Here is a 20,278-nt window from a genome sequence, read left to right as displayed (position 1 = left end):
GCTGCTTTTGATGTAACTATAAAGATGAATGAGAGATCTTGGCAATTTTGATCTTTGTTTACAATGTTTTGTATTTCTTGATTATTAATTGGAATTAGTTTTTATGATTGTGTTGGTGTTGATGCAATGTTGAAACCTTTTTACAATCATTTTCTGGATATAAAACTTTTAGATAAGTGAGGTTTAAAATGAATCATGAAAATTAATTTTGATTAATGTGGATGTGGAGAATTTTTAACAGTGAATTGTAATTTCAGAGATTGGGATTTTGCATTTTTTTTTACTTCAGAAGAAGAATGTGTTTTTTTTTAATTATTTTAACTAGAGTGGCATGCTTTAGAGTTGACTAAATTTTATACACACTCTAAAATAAGATAAAAGAGATGGTTGTCACAGCTATCCGTATTAATTAAAACTCAATTATAAGATTGTTAAATATTGCTCATATTAATAGTTATTTCTTCTTTTTAAAAATATAAATAATGGTTCTCATTTATCCCGAACTATTAGGTGGAGCAAAGGTGTTTTACCAACATATATTAGTAGTTATTTTCCATCAAAACGATTGAGGAAACTATATTAAATACTAATAATAAAATAAGTAGGAGAATCTTAAACAAATTTTATTTTTGTTTGAAATGATATGTCATGTATATAATATATTAGTAAGGCCTAAATTTCAGAGGGATCGATCTGCAAAATCTGATGCAACGATTGACTAATCTTTTGCTTAAACCGGATTAATAAAATGGAAAATTTGCATAATTATTCTCATTGGATACCCTTTTGTTGAATTAAATAATAAGTTGGTTATTCCACAGGAGAATTTGAATAAGTTGGTTCGTTGTCTAATGATATTCCAATTCAAACTTTAGTTTATTTTGTTGGGATTTGGTGAAGTTTTTAATACCACATGGAATCTAGTTAATTCTTTTTAGTGATTGAGAATCATGAAAATTTGAGTTTTTAATTTGTAAGCTGTTGCCAGTCTTTAATCTTGAATGCAAGTTTGTATCTACATTTCTATTGTGTTTTAGTTTTTATTTGAGCCAATAATATAAAATTTGTGATTTTGAACACACACATATCCATATTAAGGAAATTATGGGATGTAAATGTAATGCCACCTTAATCCAGATTTTTTCTTTCTCGAGTCTAATTAATTTTACTACGTTGGATAGTAACGAAGGAAAAAAAAACCATAAATGTGTATATATCCCTAAATATATTTCTATTTTTGTCTACATCTTAATTAATACTATCCATGTGGGACTCAAGAAAATGAGAAGATTCATAAATCGGACTCAAGAAAATGAGAAGATTCATAAATTATCACTAATAATATAGTACTATATTAAACCAAGTTGTCTTATACTGTATTGAAAATTTCATTTCTTCTTTCCAAAACTTTTAATCCCATTAAACAAATTAGGATAAAAATGAATTAATTCAACATTACTGTATAACATATATTGGAATATCCTTACAACATTATGTTATTGTTATATTATAATGTCATTGCCCTAAAATATCCTTTTGGGACATCCTACCATTACCAAAATATTATTCTTATATTCTGCTTGGAATAAAGTTTTTAGCTTAGTGTTAAAATTTGCAAAAAAATTAGGTCGGCCTACATTCTAATTGGCCCCTCCATTTTTAATGTCTATACATAGCCTCTCAATTCTATTTCATCCACTCAAAAATATCATTAGAATGATCAAATGCACTAAATTGTAATTATATTTATATGAACATCAACCATTCTAAGGATGAATCATGGTCAAAGATCACGAGTTTGAATTTCACCAATACCTTTTAGATTAATTTCTGATAGCGAATCGTGATTTCGCACATTCCACCACTTTATAACTTTAAATTCTTCACCTACTTTTTGGGTTGGAAGTTTCCAACCAACTATGAGGGTAGATGAATGCTATGCATATCGGTATAAATTTTGTTTCAAATAGTAATATTCACCCGTATATCTGGCATTTATATAATCACAGATCATATTTAAAATTAATCAAGACTATGTTTCCTGTCACTCTGTCAGTGTCTTTATCAAGTACCACTGGTGTGTCATTGTCCAAAAACCAAGAGAGGGAATTAGTTGCATATTCTGTGAGATTTAATGTTCAACAGATTTGCAGTTTATATAATTCCTTGATTCTTGCTAGATATTTTCATCCACTCTCAACTAACTGTAATGATGTAAAAAAAAACGTCTCAAAACATTGTGATCAAACACTAATTTTGGCTCAGCCCACCAAATTTGATCCTCTTAATGAGTTTAGACAAATTTTCACCCCTAATTTCCTGTATAATTCGAATAAATTATGAGTTGAAATATTCTAATCCACAGTTGGTGTTCAACAGTTTATCTTATAACCGTTTCAATTACTTTTTACGTACTTTTATAAATAAAACTCACATCCACATTTTATAATTTATATTCTACTAACTTTTTCCACCAGATTTCAATTTTTTTTTATATTTTTAAAAAATCAGAGCCGAATCAAAGAAAGACGATTAATCGCGGACGGTGGGAGTGTGATCTAAAAAGGATGCACTGATTACCACCTATGGGCTAGAGTAAGGATTGGAACGACAATTTTGTGCATCAAATAGGAGAATTAGGGCCCAAATAGGCCAAATCCAAGAAAATGTGGAGGAAAATTAGTGAGTGAAATTAGTGCGCCACAAACTAGAGGGCCCAAACTACAATTTTTAGACACGAAAGAATTTATGTCAAATCAAATCGACTAGTCTCAAATCAATAATGATATCATCATAAGAGCATCAGCAATGGCGGATGTCCAGTCGGAAGTCCGCCGGATCGACGGATGCGGACGTCCGCCGCAGATGTGGGGTATCCGCGGCCTTCCGACGACGTCCGTCGGGACGTCCGCCATTGCGGTGCCCCGACGGACGTCCCGAATTTTGAATTTTAAAAAAAACTCTATATATACGGCTCGTTGAACTTCATTTCATTCGCACCACTTGTTTTAACGAGTTTCTCTCTCTCTACGTTTCTAACGGTATATTATCCAAAATGGCTAGTGGTAGTTGTCGGGATGCTGATGACGTACGCCGACAAATTAACGAAGCGGTGCAGGCCTATACGTCTCGGGAGATAAATCGCCTGATACAAGCGGTCTTGCAGCAGCAGCAGCCGGCGGTACCTCGCTCCATCCATCGTCGAGCTATAGTACCCCGAGACCACATCGCTGCACACCGTCGATTGTATGAGGACTACTTCGCTCCGGAGCCGCGGTATGGGGATAACATGTTCCGGTGACGTTTTATGATGCATCGTCCGCTATTTATGCGTATCGTGAGCGCTTTAGAGAATCGATACGAGTATTTCAGGATCAGGGAGGATGCGGTTGGTAAACCCGGTCACACGCCCATACAAAAGTGCACTGCCGCAATCAGGTAGTTGACATACGGAGGCGCGACCGACATGTTCGACGAATACCTCCACATCGGAGAGTCAACTGCCAGGCTCTGATGGATATGCACGGGAGTCAGCACGGGAGTCTGCAGTATTTTTGTGAGAGCGTTAGGGAGATATTCGAGGATAGGTATCTTCGGAAGCCTACCCCCGAGGACTGCCAGGCTCTGATGGATATGCACGGGAGTCAGCACGAGTTTCCGAGAATATAGGGCAGCATAGATTGTATGCATTGGGAATGGAAGAACTGCCCCGTCGCCTGGAAAGGGGTGTACACTACCGGCTTCAAAGGCAAAAATCTCACGATAATCATCGAAGTTGTAGCTGACTACTGGCAACGACATCAACGTCCTCCAGTCGTCGCCCCTTTTCAACGAGCAGTGTATGGGCGTTGGTTCGGCCGTCAGTTTCATCGGCAACGGCAACCAACACAGTATGGGCGTTGATTTTTTAATGTAATTTGTTTTGATTTTTTTGTTGTTGAACTGTACTTTTTTATTTTTTTTATTTAATAAAATTATCATTGCACTTTCTCCGTCCGTATTCTTGTCGAAATTTTAATTCCGTAAATTGTTTAATTTGGTGAATTTATGAATTTTTTTTATTGTGGATGTCCGTCGAGATGTTCGTCATTGTGCAGTGGAATGTCCGCAGGGACATCCGCACTATTGCGGATGCTGAGAGAATGGCTAAACCTCATAATATGGACATTAAATAGCAACAAATATTCCCAGTATTGTACTCCTAGTAGGAGTATTAACAAACTAATAGTGTAAAATTTATATGCTCCCTCCGTGCTATGCTAAAAAATATGTGCTCTTTTTATTTTAGTTTGTCCCATAAAAATATGAACATTTTTATCATAGAAAGTTGTCACTAACTCAATACTCATATGCATTAATTTATTTACAACTAATACCACTATGACCTACCATTACAAATTTACAACTCATTAAACACTAATAATATGTAAGTCTCACTATCCACCAATATGACTTTACCAATTATGCATTAATTTTCATACTATTTTGAATGCATATATTTATATGGAACAGAAGGAGTAAGCAAAAAATAACCTTGCCCCTATCTTCTTGGACCGAAGTCACTCTGGTGGGATATTGACACGGATGAGAAAAGATTGCATTCCATTTGATAAAGATCATGTTGCATTGCTTGTTTACCCGAAGTGAGGAACCCCTTAGATATGATACAAAATGAATCTTTTCTATCTTCTATCAAATATTTCTTTACGCTAAACCCTGAACCCTATCTTTGATCAATATTAATCCGCGTTGAAGAAGGGGAGAGGGGAGGTGCACTTCACATGCAGTAGATATCCTTGCTTCTCTATGTGTACTCGACGACCCCTTTTCTCCTCAAACCCACGTTGACAAAATGTAGAACTAGTGCAATCAGATCATCACAGAAGGAGGACTCACTAAGTCAGGATCACTAACTAATTCAGATACTAATCTTATTATAGAAAATACTAATATAACAGAAAAGAATGGTCTTTTTTGTATACTTTCACTGATTTCTTTGCTATCCGCAATCAATTGGATTAGATAAATACATACCATTGCTTTATTGTGATAATCGTGTAATTTATTGAAAAGGTATCAAAGTTTTGAATATATATAAACAAGGAAAGAGTGAACTTACTTGATGAGATGAGAAATCCCAAAATCAATGCATGAGAGAGAGGCCGCATATAACAATAGCCAAATACAAGCTGCAGTCTATGAAGATTGCACGGACTGTCTGATGCAAGATAATCCCCCATTCCAACACTTTCACAGCTCCATCCCAATTCACATCTTTCTCGAATTCCACCTTTTGCTCGGCCGCCCTCCGGAATGAGAGAAGCGCCAATGTGGCGGCTGCAATCAACAGATCACTCAGCAGCACTGCGTACAGAGGCCTAGAGGCAATGAGGCTCTCCGACTTCACTACTATGAATATGGGGTCAATGTGAGACAGGAGCACGAGGAGTGCTATCACCAAGGAGCAGAACAAGCGCGTCTTCTCCGAGGATATGATGCTGTGGTTTATGTCTTTTCGTGTGATCGAGATGAGATGATACTCGACTGGCTTCCTGGGAAGCTTTGCTTTGGGTGTGGCGACCAGCACTGATGATGATCTATTTCTTCTGTTACGAAAGGATGCAGCTGTGTTTTGTTTCGAGAAATCCTCATCATTGTATGTGTTTGGCACATCATCATCATCTTCACCTTGAAGAACAATTGGAAACACTCAGTTTCAGTCATTCATTCAACAGTTTGTGAGACTCAAATCAATCATTCAATGCTACAATTGTGCCATTTAAATCGCACATTTGAGTGATTTGAGAAGCAGTACAGGTAAATCTACTACGACATGTTATGATTTTTCAAATGCTCGATCGATCTCACAGAATTACAGATCGCCATATAACAAACAAAATCTGGTGAAGAAACATAAAATAGAACGTATTGATAAACATTAATCTACTAGGACATGCATCATTTCCGCATATTGCACTTCATTTATGATTTTTTTCAAATACTCAATCGATCTCACGTGAATTTCAGATCACCATATCACAAACGCAATTTGTAGAGGAAACACAAAACAGAGCCTATTGATCTTCACCCATGCAAATCGCGACGAAATCAAACAAAATCGAAGCATAACAGGAATTGATACAGAAAACCTAAAATTGAGAATTGATCGCACTCACCGTGTGCGCGATCGAGGATCAAATAGGGCGGTGAAGGTTCCGATGAGGAGCGCGAGTGCTTGGGCAAATCATTTGTGCGAATATCAGAAAATGAAGTTGATTTGGATATGCTTGGGCCTAGATTGGAGATCCGACCCGTTATCAACGCCATGCGATCCATCTCTCGTGATTTTATCTTCTCCCTCCTCGCCTGTCTCTCCGTCTCCATCTCTCTCTGTTTGAGCTCTGCAAATCGATATTGGTTCACGTAAGCAATGAAATTAAATCGATGGCTTTTATATTGGTTCAGCGATGCAATAATTAAATATTTTAAATTGTTTATTATTTTTTTCTAAACTTATTTGTGAAGTTGGATTATTATTTATAAATATTTGAACGTAATTCGGTAATACATTAAGGTAGTATAGTCATTTTAAATGATTTTGAAGTTATAAAGGAAATAAGAAGAGAAAATAATTATAAAAATACTAAAAATATTTCGTAGGTATGATATGATGAAAACTCATCTTGAAACCCATGTTTCATCTATGAAATTAACAAGTCATTTTGGTGGATTATAATAAAAGTTATGAGAGTTGGATCCATATAGTGAAATGAAATTACTAATTGTCTTCTATTTTTCTTATTTTCAATTTACGTAGACATATTGGTATCATAATATTTTATATTCTACACTAAACATGAATTAAAGGTAAACTGGATTTTTAATTAACCTATCAAATACACCAATTGCAAACCATAGTACATTATGTTCATATTCCTACCTAAACATAGAGACTCTATGAAATAAGCCAATAAGGCCATAATATTGAATTTCAAATTTATCATTTTCAAGTAAAACCCGAAACACATAAGTAGGCCCAATATAACCAAGCTAAGAGACCTGTATATGAGCCCAACATACGTCACTATATTGATTGATTTCATTTTATAAGTCCTTTTGAAAAAATATTATTATTATATTCCATACAGATATTTAACTAAATCAATTTTATTTCCTCTAATTTTAAGAAATTTTAGAAAAAAAATCTTATCAAAATAATTATTTCCAATGTATCGAGATTGGACTAAAATAAATACTATGTACTAGTACTAGTTTAATTCATGGAGAATGGTATTATTACTATTATTATTATTATTATTATTATTATTATTGAATGTCAAGAATAAAACAATAGCTAAAAATCATTCCCCATTAGTAGTCAACTACCAATTAAATGTTAGCAGTTTGGCACAAAAAAATAAGAGAGTCAAATAATGTCAAAGCGTTTAAAAGCACCAACGTTTCACAACTTTTGCAGTCAAACACTGAAAACTGAATTAGGGTTAAAAATGATGAGAGAAGACTGCGATTAGTAATTGGCCAAGTAATTAGAATAAGAATAAATAAATCAAATCATAGGTACTTAACTTTTGATTTTTTTTTAAGACTCCATACTGCATTTTAATAAATAAATGAAATCATAGGTTGTGCAATAACGAGATTTGCATTTAAAATATCCATACGAGTATCTAATAGGCTGGTAGAAATAAATAAACTTTTAATAGTATAGGAGTAGTATATTATTCTTCTTTCAAATAATGGACATAATTTTTGATATCCAGTGAGTAGATGCGGATATTAATAACCATTAGAAGCATATAAAAATCAGATTTTATAAAATTTTGATAAGAGAGTATATTTATTAAATGAAAATAGAAACATGACAAAAAGATTTAATTAGAAACCATAATTGTAGCTCTTTTATTCACACCTAATTAAAATTCAGCAACCTCAGAGTAACTTGGTAAATTATTACAAATTCTCAAACAATATAATAGATATTTATAATTGAAAACAGTAAATATTCTCATTTCAATTACTTATCTATCCATATTTATTGTTCAATAACAAAACGGCTATTATTAATTCATAATTAAATGCCGCTGCAAAATTATCATTTCTTTTGCTCTCAAAAAAATCACACTATAAGTATGAGGCCTCTCTGCTTCTAAACAGTTTCAGAACCTTTTAAATTGTGATTTTTGAGAGCTAAAAGAAGAAAAAGATGCCAAAGGCAAATCAAATCCCTAAATCGCTGCAAGAGTGCCTCTCAAAACTCAAAATCTCACAGCGCCGGCGGCAAATACTTCCCGGGGGCGCCGGCGGCAAGGAGAAGGAAGACGACAGCGTAACGCTCTCTGATATCAGCAAATTCCTATTCGAGAATTTCCGATCGCTCTACCGAGAGGAGTACTGATGGGGTGCGTACTAAACAAGCCCAACAGCAATGACGGCCCATCAGCCCAAAGCCCAAGGAAGAGTATGAGTTCGGCATTACCAAAGAGTTCGGCCTCAGCCTACAGCTCGGTAAAAGCCAACCAATCAAGCTCTACTCTCAGATCGGCAACCAAAGCAGTTCGGTCTCAGTATTCGACCGAACAAAGAGTTCGGCCTCAGCCTACAGCTCGGTAAAAGCCAACCAATCAAGCTCTGCTCTCAGGTCGGCTTCAAGCTCTACTCTCAGATCGGCAACCAAAGCAGTTCGGTCTCAGTATTCGACCGAACAAGGAGTTAGTGGACCCATACAGGATTTCCACAACTTCCAACACACCCACTACCACGTGGTGTCAACTCAGGCCACGATCGTAGGCCATGACCTACGCTACATCCACGATCTTAGGCCATGACCTCCACGACATCCACAACCATCATTAGTGGTGATGCAAGCCACGATCTTAGTTCAATGTATAAATAGAACTTAGATCAGATAGAAAAAGGTTAAGCTCTCTAGAGATAAAATAGCATATAGCAAGTCTGTGTTGTAAGCTGTAATCCCAGATCAAGCAATACAATCTTGCCCTCCCTTCTTCCCGTGGACGTAGATTTACTTCAGTAAATCGAACCACGTAAATCTCTGTGTGTCGTAGTCTTTATTCTCTACCAGCATTTACTAACATCAGAAATTCGCGGATTCATCACTGGCGCCGTCTGTGGGAAACAGAGAACCAAATTTGTGATAAAGCGAATTTTTGACCCTTTTGTGATAAATTCGTGAAAACCATGAGGAAGCTAGTCCAGCCCGCAGGTCCAGAAAACAGCCTCGGGAGACATCTACTTCCAGTTTTCACGATGAAGGAACAAGCCGCTCAAAAGGTCCACACACCGAGTCTTCCCAGCAGCCTGATTTGAATGAGGCTGTCAAGCTGTTCTTGGCTGAGAAGCAGGATGAGTTCTTAGCCTTCCTGCAAAAGAGCCAAGAGCCGAAGACGAAAACGGTGGATTCTCCTTCCTCATCCAGACATGAAAGTCGCTACCGCAGTAGTGCCGTGTCTTCCAGGAAGAAGAATCCTCAACCCCGACATGTTCCTGTTCCTCCTCGGTACCGGAATCACAGGACTCCATCTCCTCCATACCGAAGAGGTGTCGGGTTTGCCATGTACGGAGCATTGAAGACTCCGTTCTCGGACGATATCACCCGAACTTCCTTGCCACAGAACTACCGAACTCCGTCAATGACTTATGACGGGTTGGTGGATCCTCATGACTTCCTGGGACGCTATCAGTATAATATGGCGAACCAGGGTCTCAATGAGGTCCATATGTGCAAGCTGTTCCCCGAGCTGCTTATCGGGAACGCGAGAAGGTGGTTCGATAGCCTCCCCCAAGGCAGCATTAGATCTTACCGAGATCTAATGGATGCTTTCCACAGGAGGTTCTTTCAGAAAGCGGAAGCCCGAAGCACTTCGGCTCAGCTGCTTTCTATACGTCAAGGTCGTGACGAAAAGATCAGCGACTTCATGACGAGGTTCCACAAGGAAGGCCTACAAGTAGATTATCTCAATGATCTACTTGTCATTTCGGCATTCCAAAATGGAATCCTGCCCGGAGCTCTCTACAGAAAGCTCGTGGAATGCAGTCCGCAAACAGCTCAAGAGATGTGGGACATTGCGGACCAGTTTTCTCGTGCCGATGAGGCAGACCGTCGAAAACGGTCTTTAGACAGCTCATCTAGAGAAGACAAAAAGAAGCCCGATCATAGCGATCAGAGGCTTCCTCGCCGAACTCCTTCCCCACTAAAGGAGGGATAGCGGTCATCCGAGGTGATCAAAAAAGCAAGTGTTTGCAGATTGCGCCTAAAAGTGCCGAGCAATCAGATCGGCACCATCAAGCACAGCAATCACTGCTGCCGGAGTCAAAGGCAGGCGAAATGACCGAAGTCACACCGGCACTGAAGCCGAACTCGATGGTGTACGGCACTGAAGCCGTGATTCCGGTTGAGATCGGCATACCCAGTCCCCGAACTCTTAATTTCTCAGCAGAACTGAATGAGGACGGACTGAGAGCCGAGCTAGATCTTGCCGAAGAAAGAAGAGAATTGGCATGCATAAAAGCAGCCAAGTACAAGGAGCAAGTAGCCCGGTATTACAACCAAAGGGTGAAGAAGCTGCAATTTCAAGTGGGAGATCTCGTCTTGAGAAACAACGAAGTAAGCCGAGCAGAAAAGCTGGGCGAACTCGAACCCACATGGGAAGGTCCATATCGGGTGTCAGAAGTCCTCGGCAAAGGGTCTTACAAATTGACTCACGTGTCAGGAGCACAAGTACCCCGAACATGGTACGTTTCCAACCTCAAAAAGTTCCATTTGTAAGAGACAGTCCGGTCAGCCAGTCTTGTGTCCTGTTCGGTCAATGTGCTTTCTTTGGTTTGCTTGGTCTTTGTTTGTCTCTGTGCGTTTTATCTGTGTGTTTTGTCTGTCTCTGTGCGTGTCGTCTCTTACAAATGTTACTGAGGTATCTTGTTCTTCGAAGGCTGATCCCCTTCTTAGAACATATACAAGCCAACGATTGTGAGTCAAAGCTTCTAAAGAGGATACAAGACCACAATTCAGCTTAAACAAGCAGTTCGTCTGAAACGGACTGCAATAAGCCAACGATTGTGAAGTCAAAGCTTCTAAAGAGGATACAAGACCACAATTCAGCTTAAACAAGCAGTTCGTCTGAAACGAACTGCAATAAGCCAACGATTGTGAAGTCAAAGCTTCTAAAGAGGATACAAGACCACAATTCAGCTTAAACAAGCGGTTCGTCTGAAACGAACTGCAATAAGCCAACGATTGTGAAGTCCAAGCTTCTAAAGAAGATAGAAGACCACAATTCAGCTTAAGAATCAAGCACTTCGTCTGAAACGAACTGCAACAAAAGTCCGATTCACGCGATAAAACTTGCCTGAATTAGGACAAGGGAAAGTCCGATCCACGCGATAAAACTCGCCGAATTAGGACAAGGGAAAGTCCGATCCCCAAATTAGGACAACGGAAAGTCCGATCCGAGCGATAAAACTCGCCAAATTAGGACACAAACCAAGTCCGGTCAAAGATGTTTATTTCATCAGACCAAAGACGAGTCCGGTCAAAGATGTTTATTTCATCAGACCAAAGACGAGTCCGGTCAAAGATGTTTATTTCATCAGACCAAAGACGAGTCCGGTCAAAGATGTTTATTTCATCAGACCAAAGACGAGTCCGGTCAAAGATGTTTATTTCATCAAGACCAAAGACGAGTCCGGTCAAAGATGTTTATTTCATCAGACCAAGGACCAAGTCCGGTCAAAGAAGTTTACTTCATAAGACCAAGGACCAAGTCCGGTCAAAGAAGTTTACTTTATAAGACCGAGGACAAGTACGATGAAATTTTTTCGCTAAGCTGTAAATACAGTGTTAGAAGCGAAAACAAAATTTCATTTTTCAAATCTTGTTCGGCATACAACTCCGCTACCCTACAAAATGGCGTTACGCTATTACAAAGGACTATTCTACTGTCCAGGGTTGCTGAAGTTAAGCCACCTATCTGCAAAATCCTCTGGAAGCCGAGTTCGGTTGTTCCGAGCAGATGAAGAATAAGCAGGTCGACGAGATGCTATCCTCGACCCAACACCTCTTCCGCGAGCCCCAGAAGCTCTAACCCCTCGGCGATGAAGAGTCTCTGCAATAAGCATCTGCTGATCTTGCTCGCTCATAGTCACAAGTCCTCGGCGAATTTCAGTCCGTCCCTGTCTTGACGATTCCGGTTGCTCCTGAGCCCGTTCTCGTCTTGACGTTTCCGGCTGTTCCGGAGTTCGTTGTTGACTTGGAGTAGGATTTTGAACAAGGGAACCAGAGGCTTGATCTGGAGTGCGAGCATCTGTTGGCGGGAAATGCCTAAGGAATCTCTCGATTGAGGGACGCCGGGAAAGAATGATGTCGTACCGAGAAGCCCAGCGCCGTAATGATTTCACAACTTGTTGGCAAGCCGAGCTCTCCAGCGCATTGTTCCTCCGGAGTACATGATATTCCTCCCACAGTTCGTCAACTCGACTCTGAACATCTGATATGGTCACTCCCCCGCGCACACAGATGTAATCCTCGTACGCAGTCCTCTCAGCAATGGTCGTATTCAGCTCGGCCTCCAGATCCTTCTTATCGGACTCTAAGTCCTTATTATCGGCCTCCAGCTTCACTAAACGAGCCAGAAGCTCGTCATTCTTCGTCTGATCGGCTATAGCTCTTTTCTCAGCTTCGTCTAAAGCCGAAGAGTACAGCCGTTTCCAGTGAAGTATCTCCATCTCCTTGAGTACAAAGCAGCTATATTAGTTCGGCAGCTGTACCGAGCAGATAGTAAAATACAACAGGAATAAAGGCGAGTACGAAAAGCTATACGAAGACAAGTGTAGAGAATTTTTCATTCACAAGGAAAATTTTTTACACTAGGAGGGCTTCAAGGCCATTTTACAAGGAAGAAACTAGACTAAGAGAAGGGAGACGAAATCATACTCCGCCAGCTTCGTCTCCGGCTCCTCGGTCTGGTTCAACTTCTTTCTCCTGAGCTACCTCAGCCTCGGCCTCGCATCCTGCCGGCCTCGCCTCCGCCTCCTGATCGGCTTCCTTCTCCGGATGCCCAGCCCGCTCGACTTCGGCCTCCTCCTCCAGCGGCTCGGCCTCACCCTCTCCGTTGTAAGTCGAAGCGGGTGAAACGGGTCCCACGGAGGCAAAGATAGCCTCCAGGTTCTCGTCCCGATCAGCTCGACAACTCCGGACTCGGTCTGCAGAAAGCAGGACCGAGGATGAAGCGAGCTCCTCAAGGAGCGGCAGATTCTGAAGCCGAGCTGCTATCTCTCGGCTGTACAGAGGCAGCACGACGTCGGCCCCCTGCTCGCCCTTATCGGTAATTAGCCTTACCAAACTACCGACAAAGGCCGAGAACTGGCCGCTCAAAAAGAGTTTCTCCGTGTAAACACGGAGAGCCTCCCCCTGGGCAGCCACGGCGGCAGCCTCCTTCTGAGCTTCCCGGTGCTTCGTCTGCTCTTGCAGGATGATGAGCTGGTTTTTGGCTGACCGGGCTTCATCCTGAGCCGAGATCCTAGCAGCTCGGGCCCTCTCAAATTTGGCCTCAGCCTGTTCGGCCACACTACGAGCAAGATGCAACTTCTTCTGCATCTCCTCGTAGTCGTGGGATGCTTTGGAGAGCTCCACGGAGACGAGCTTGGCTCTCTGAAGATGAACAAGGAAAAAACTCAACAGAATGGCCATCAAAAAATGTGGAAAAGAAGCCAAGTCAGAAAGCTTACCTCCACAAAATTCGTCGGCCATTGAAAAGGCTCAGGGACGTGTTCCGGGATGTCTGCAACCACCTCGGAGATGACCAGGTCTTTCCCCGGCACTCTTGGGGACTCATGAAATTTCCCCTTCCCTTTAGCCGAACACGGCTCCGGCTCTTTCGGATCCGAAGAAGAGGTTCTTTGCCTCTTCGGATTCTTCTCGGCTTCAGACGCCGAGCGAGGGGCTCTCTGCCTCTCCGGCTCCACAAGCTCGGAGGACTTTCGGATAGCCTTGTTCAGCATGTACACTGCCAAAAAGCAAGAAAGCAAGGTTAGTTTTCGCCGCTAAAGCAGTAAAGCATAAAAAAGAAATCCTCACCCTCAGTTTCTTCGTCCGAAGACGAGATATTGAACACGAGGTCGCCCTTGACGAGCTCAGTTTCCGAGTACTGTTTCCTAATCATAGGAATCTTATTGAGCTCGCCCTCGAGCTCGGCCAACGGTTCTAACCGAGGATGGGGAATCACGGACTTCGGCCTTCTCCAAGGAAAGCCCGGAGCCGAAGTCCTATTATAAAAAAAGAAACGGTTTTGCCATTTCGGCCACTTGGTTTTGCAGAAGGCCCTAAAAGGCTGTAAGGGGATCAAGTAAAACCAAGATCCCTTCCTTTTAAACTGGAAAAAATTAAGGATTGCCCGCAGAGACAGATCCTTATCTAGCCTACGGAGTTCGGCAGCAAAAGCCGACAAGTGCCTCCAAGAATTCGGAGTCACCTGACCTAAAGGGAGTTGAAAAAAATCAAGAAGCTCTACAAAAGGTGGGGGAAGAGGGAAACGAAGCCCGCATTCTAAGCAGGCTTCGTAAACGGTGGCATAACCCTCCGGCGGGTCGTTAGCCCTATGATCATCGTCGGGAACCACCGCCTTCCCCCCGGGAAGAAGATATTTTTCGTGTAGAGATATCACGGTGTCCTTACTCAAGACGCTGTGAAAGTACTCTACGGTCTTCTCCCCGGATTCCTTCCGGCTAGAAGACCCCTTATCCCCTTTCCTACCGCTACCCGACTCCGAAGAAGAAGAAGAAGACATCTTTCTTACTTTTTGAAGGTGAAGAAAGTCTGAAGAAATTCTTGAAAGCGGAGAGAGAATTTTCGCAAAAAAGAGAGAGTGCAGAAGAAGCAGTCGCAAAAGTGCTTCAATGATGAAGAAAGGAGGTATTTATCAGATTCGGCGAAGATTTCAAAATCGTCGCACCGTTTCGAATCCCACCTTTTCAGGATTCAACGGCCGGATTTTACTGTCGCATTTAATGCAAGGCACGTCCCCTGACATCAGCCTCCCCCTTGCCTTTATCCAGAATGCCGAAGTGACTCACTTCGCCGAAGTGATTCACTTCGCCCTTCGGGGGGGGTAGTGATGGGGTGCGTACTAAACAAGCCCAACAGCAATGACGGCCCATCAGCCCAAAGCCCAAGGAAGAGTATGAGTTCGGCATTACCAAAGAGTTCGGCCTCAGCCTACAGCTCGGTAAAAGCCAACCAATCAAGCTCTACTCTCAGATCGGCAACCAAAGCAGTTCGGCCTCAGCCTACAGCTCGGTAAAAGCCAACCAATCAAGCTCTGCTCTCAGGTCGGCTTCAAGCTCTACTCTCAGATCGGCAACCAAAGCAGTTCGGTCTCAGTATTCGACCGAACAAGGAGTTAGTGGACCCATACAGGATTTCCACAACTTCCAACACACCCACTACCACGTGGTGTCAACTCAGGCCACGATCGTAGGCCATGACCTACGCTACATCCACGATCTTAGGCCATGACCTCCACGACATCCACAACCATCATTAGTGGTGATGCAAGCCACGATCTTAGTTCAATGTATAAATAGAACTTAGATCAGATAGAAAAAGGTTAAGCTCTCTAGAGATAAAATAGCATATAGCAAGTCTGTGTTGTAAGCTGTAATCCCAGATCAAGCAATACAATCTTGCCCTCCCTTCTTCCCGTGGACGTAGATTTACTTCAGTAAATCGAACCACGTAAATCTCTGTGTGTCGTAGTCTTTATTCTCTACCAGCATTTACTAACATCAGAAATTCGCGGATTCATCAAGTACGAAGAAGGAATCTCGAGGAAAACCGCGTTTCTGCACGAATCGCCGCGGCTAAGCGAGCCGCCGCCGCCGGAGAACCTCTGCGGATCGGCGCGGTTCTTTGTCGAGTGCGGATCGGCGAGCTCGCGGATCACGGACGAGCCGTTCTCGTCTGTCTCCTCCTCGTCGACGGCGGAGGAGCCGGCGGCGGCGGACGGTGCGTTGGCGCCTGAGGATTTCATCGCGCTGATGACGTATTCACCGGATCCGTACGACGATTTCCGGCGGTCAATGCAGGAGATGGTGGAGGTGAGATTGGAGCATAATCGGAATGTGGATTGGAAGTTTCTGGAGGAGCTGTTGTTTTGTTATTTGGATTTGAACAATAAGAAGTCATATCGGTTTATTCTGCGAGCTTTCGCCGATGTGATCGTGCTTTTGAGAGAGATCCGGCAAATCGCCGGCGAATATGCCGTTGCTGAGCGGCGGAGGTCGGGATGGGAAGATGTGAAGCATGCATGAAAAGAGTTAAACTTATGATTTCTATAATTTTATTCTCCTCTTTTTATTCATTGTGAGTATTAAGATAATTGTTTTTTATATAATACTACTACTATGATTGTAATGTGATGTTTTTGTACTTTTTAATTCGTAAATATAATATTGTGCATAACATAAAATACTGTCGTTTTGGACATTCCAATACTGTCGTTTAGTAGGGATCTCCCACTAGCAACTCAGATCCAATTTCAGAGAAATTTAAGATTTGATGTACAAAATCAAAAGGATTGAAAGTTGTTGCACTAGAATCCAGTTTCTACCATGTCTCAGAAGAGGAAACTATAACTGAACACTTCATTATTAATCGTTTCATATGGATGAAAGCGGAACTTCAAAAGCCAGAACCCTAAAATGGCTAGTTATTATATGTAGACGTCGGATGTGGGTAGTCACTAGTTATGCATACAACTCAAAATTTGAAACGTTAATATCAAATACACGCCATGTCCACCGATCCACGTCGCTAAGACATGGATCGGTGGACTTAAGACAACTAGGATTCAATTTGGTCGAAATTGTTCGTCGTGTGCAAAATCGAATAAATTTTTGAAAGTTCGTATATTTAGCGGCTAGTGTAATACCCTATTTCAAAATGTGAACGTTCACTATTTTCTTATTTAATGTCATACGGATATTGATTAAAGTATATTTTGAATTGCAAGGAATTAATAATGGTAGAATTGAAAACAGGTTAGGTAGAACAACCGTAATTAAATAGGCCTTTGTTTGCTTTCTGAAGTCAATTTTCTTATATAATCTCTCTGTCCTGGAATAAGAGTCATATTTAAGTTATGACACGAGTATTAAGAAAGGTAAAGAAAAGTGAGTTGAATAAAAAATTGGAATATGAGTCTCACTTATATATTAGTTTTATAACAAAATATTAGTGGAATAAGTTGATGGAATATTAGGTCTACTTACCATTTATGGTAAAAGTGAAATAGGACTCTTACTATGAGACGGACTGAAATGGCAAAATATAATTCTTATTGTGAGAAGAATAGAGTATTTGGGTAGATATTTTCTTTCAGATAAGTCAATAATAGTTGAAACTAGCATTCATGCTATTAATTAGGGATGACGATAAATAATGGATTTATGGGCACTTAAAAAAATTATCACTAGCATTTTCATGTTTTGTCGGCCAACTCACAACTATCTAGATAGTCAAGACACACTTCACCATTAGAGTTGATCTATTTTGATGGCACGCCAAGGAAGGCATAGGACCCCAATATCCTAAAAAAATAATCAGAGTCAATAATGAATCACTCGGCATGAGTCGCCTCATATATATATATATATATATATATATAGGTATTTGATCAAAACAAAAATGTCCTTAAACCAAGAATTGCAGACCAAATTATGTCCATTGGATTATTCAATCTAATCTTAAGATTAGATTAATGAACGGCCTGATTTAATTTTGGGATATTAATATTTTAATCATTTTTAATCGATAAAGGCTAATTAAGTAAATTACTTTATATAGGTAGTTATACTAATTCCTATTATCTTGTATTGTATTCTCTCCTCTAACTGCTCTCTAGTTGATTTTAATAGCCCTTAATTATTCTTCTTCAATCCTCCGTTAAATTTGCATACCATATTACACTGAATGTAGTTATGCATATTATTATGCGTAATGTTACATTTATATGACCATGACCTATTTTTTGTTTGTTATGACACATTAGAATACATTCATCTTTTGAGTTATAAAACATAATCATGTGTTATGAATTGAATTTAGTTATAGTTTCACCCTATTTTAACATACTCTTGTTATGACACATAACATTGATTAGTATGACCCAAATGGTTGTCTATTATTCTACATTATTTTTTGTGGATTACTTGAAATCTATACGGTTTACTGTTTACAGCACCACATTTTGAAAAAAACACTTTTAATAAGAAAACCGTATGATGGAATTACTCTAAAAACACATTATATGACCATGACCTGTTTTTGTTTGTTATGACACATTAGAATACATTCATCTTTTGAGTTATAAAACATAATCATGTGTTATGAATTGAATTTAGTTATAGTTTCACCCTATTTTAACATACTCTTGTTATGACACATAACATTGATTAGTATGACCCAAATGGTTGTCTATTATTCTACATTATTTTTTGTGGATTACTTGAAATCTATTCCACTTAAGGCTTATAATATAAATATTTAATTGATCACTGCTGGGTCATAATAGTGATACAATATAAACAATTAAATGGATACGTCAGGGTATGAAAATACAATAATCTAAGTCATAATAACATATGGATGTGGCCATAATAAGAAATTAAGTCGTCTAAGGCTTATAATATAAATATTTAATTGACCACCGCTGGCTCGAGTATTCACCATTTTCGTGGCTAATTGTCTGATTTTCCCGTTCGGTGCTTGGTGGTTCGGGAAAGATTGTATGTGCTGGAGCGTGTATTGTGGCTGGCTGATGTCGGTGAACTATCGGTCGCCTCTTCGACTGAACAAAGAGTGGTTGGAGCTAGTAAATGTTGTGCCGCTTCAGAAATTACAGAAGTAATGTTTGATTTTGGTGATTAGGGTTTTTTGTGGCGTTAGATATATTTTTGGGGAGAGACGAAGTGAAGAGGCGGGAACCGAACAATCAGCGTAATGGCGTATGGAGTGGTGATTCCATGAAATCCGCGAAGAAAAACGGATCGTCTGGGCATGTTTTTTTCCCAATTTTACCCTTTTATGACTCCATTATACCTTATTATGACATAAATTTATGATGGTCAAGCCTAAATCCTGGCCGCCCATAGTCAGATCCAACGCTTCAGATTTAGTCTGTATTTTTGGACTTAAGGGTGTATTTTGGTAGATTAAGACCCTATATATATATATAGGATAGTGATCAATGTATAACTAATCTTAAGTGTATAATTAGAGAACAAATCTCAGCCACACAATTTATACAATCTGAATCTGAATTGTCTCCAGCCACCGCCATGGCCGACCTCTCCGCCGCCGCCGCACATGCGCCGGTTCTTCCACTGAAGGCGTCCTCCGCCGGGCTGTTCGCGGCTCGCTGAATCTTAACCGATCTCATTACCGAGCAGCGCCGCAACTGGAACTCGCTTCTGCTCAACTCCATCAACATTTATTTGTTTTCGCATTCTCGTCTTATTCTCGATATTGCATTTTGTAAATTAGTGAGATTTGGAGGAGATTTTGAAATAGAGGGTTCTACAAGGGGCTTTTACCAATCCCTAGCTATAATTACGATTCGAGAATGATATGATGATAATTACTCCATTTTCCTTCTCTAATTTCGAATTCCTTTTTTGTTTTCTTTCCATTGTACGTTGGAGAATTGAGTTCGTGATTTTCTGCTGATTGATTTTGTCATTTTTGCTCATACTCTCAACTCATTTGTCTATCATTTGGGAGGCAACATGAACTAAAATCATTCTAATAGTGATGTGTTTTGTAAACAAGAGTGAAGTAAAATCATGCTAAGAGTGATGCGTTTTGTAAACAAGAGTGATGTGTTTTGTAAACAAGAGTGAAGTAAAATCATAATAAGAGTGATGTGTTCTGTGAACAAGAGTGAAGTGTTTTGTGAACAAGAGTGAAGTAAAATCATGGTAAGAGTGATGCGTTTTGTAAACAAGAGTGAAGTAAAATCATGGTAAGAGTGATGCGTTTTGTGAACAAGAGTGAAGCGTTTTCTGAACAAGAGTGAAGTAAAATCAGAATAAGAGTGATGTGTTTTGTGAACAAGAGTGAAGTAAAATCAGAATAAGAGTGATGTGTTTTGTGAACAAGAGTGAAGTGTTTTCTGAACAAGAGTGAAGTGTTTTGTGAACAAGAGTGAAGTAAAATCAGAATAAGAGTGATGTGTTTTATGAACAAGAG

General features: G+C 40.1%; 1 protein-coding gene across 1 annotated transcript; it reads right to left on the bottom strand.

The window, feature by feature from the left end:
* Nucleotides 1-4,553: 4,553 nt before the first annotated feature.
* Nucleotides 4,554-6,405, bottom strand: LOC121800282. Its single transcript, XM_042199857.1, has 3 exons — nucleotides 6,177-6,405; nucleotides 5,120-5,688; nucleotides 4,554-4,860 (listed from the first exon to the last, which is right to left on the bottom strand). Exons 1-2 carry the CDS (start codon nucleotides 6,382-6,384, stop codon nucleotides 5,144-5,146), a joined length of 753 nt encoding a protein of 250 aa, XP_042055791.1. The 5' UTR covers nucleotides 6,385-6,405; the 3' UTR covers nucleotides 4,554-4,860; nucleotides 5,120-5,143.
* Nucleotides 6,406-20,278: the final 13,873 nt, after the last annotated feature.

This window comes from Salvia splendens, chromosome 4 (genome assembly GCF_004379255.2).
Source record: "Salvia splendens isolate huo1 chromosome 4, SspV2, whole genome shotgun sequence".
Lineage (NCBI taxonomy): Eukaryota > Viridiplantae > Streptophyta > Magnoliopsida > Lamiales > Lamiaceae > Salvia > Salvia splendens.
The sequence above is the reverse complement of the archived record's forward strand: the minus strand, read 5'-3'. Positions and strand labels throughout refer to the sequence as shown.

Excerpts from the sequence above, each read along its gene's own strand:
- LOC121800282 (XM_042199857.1), bottom strand. The coding sequence starts at position 6,384 with ATGGAGACGGAGAGACAGGCGAGGAGGGAGAAGATAAAATCACGAGAG. Across the intron at positions 5,689-6,176 it reads GATCCTCGATCGCGCACACG|GTGAAGATGATGATGATGTG; the intron begins GTGAGTGCGATC and ends TTGTTCTTCAAG.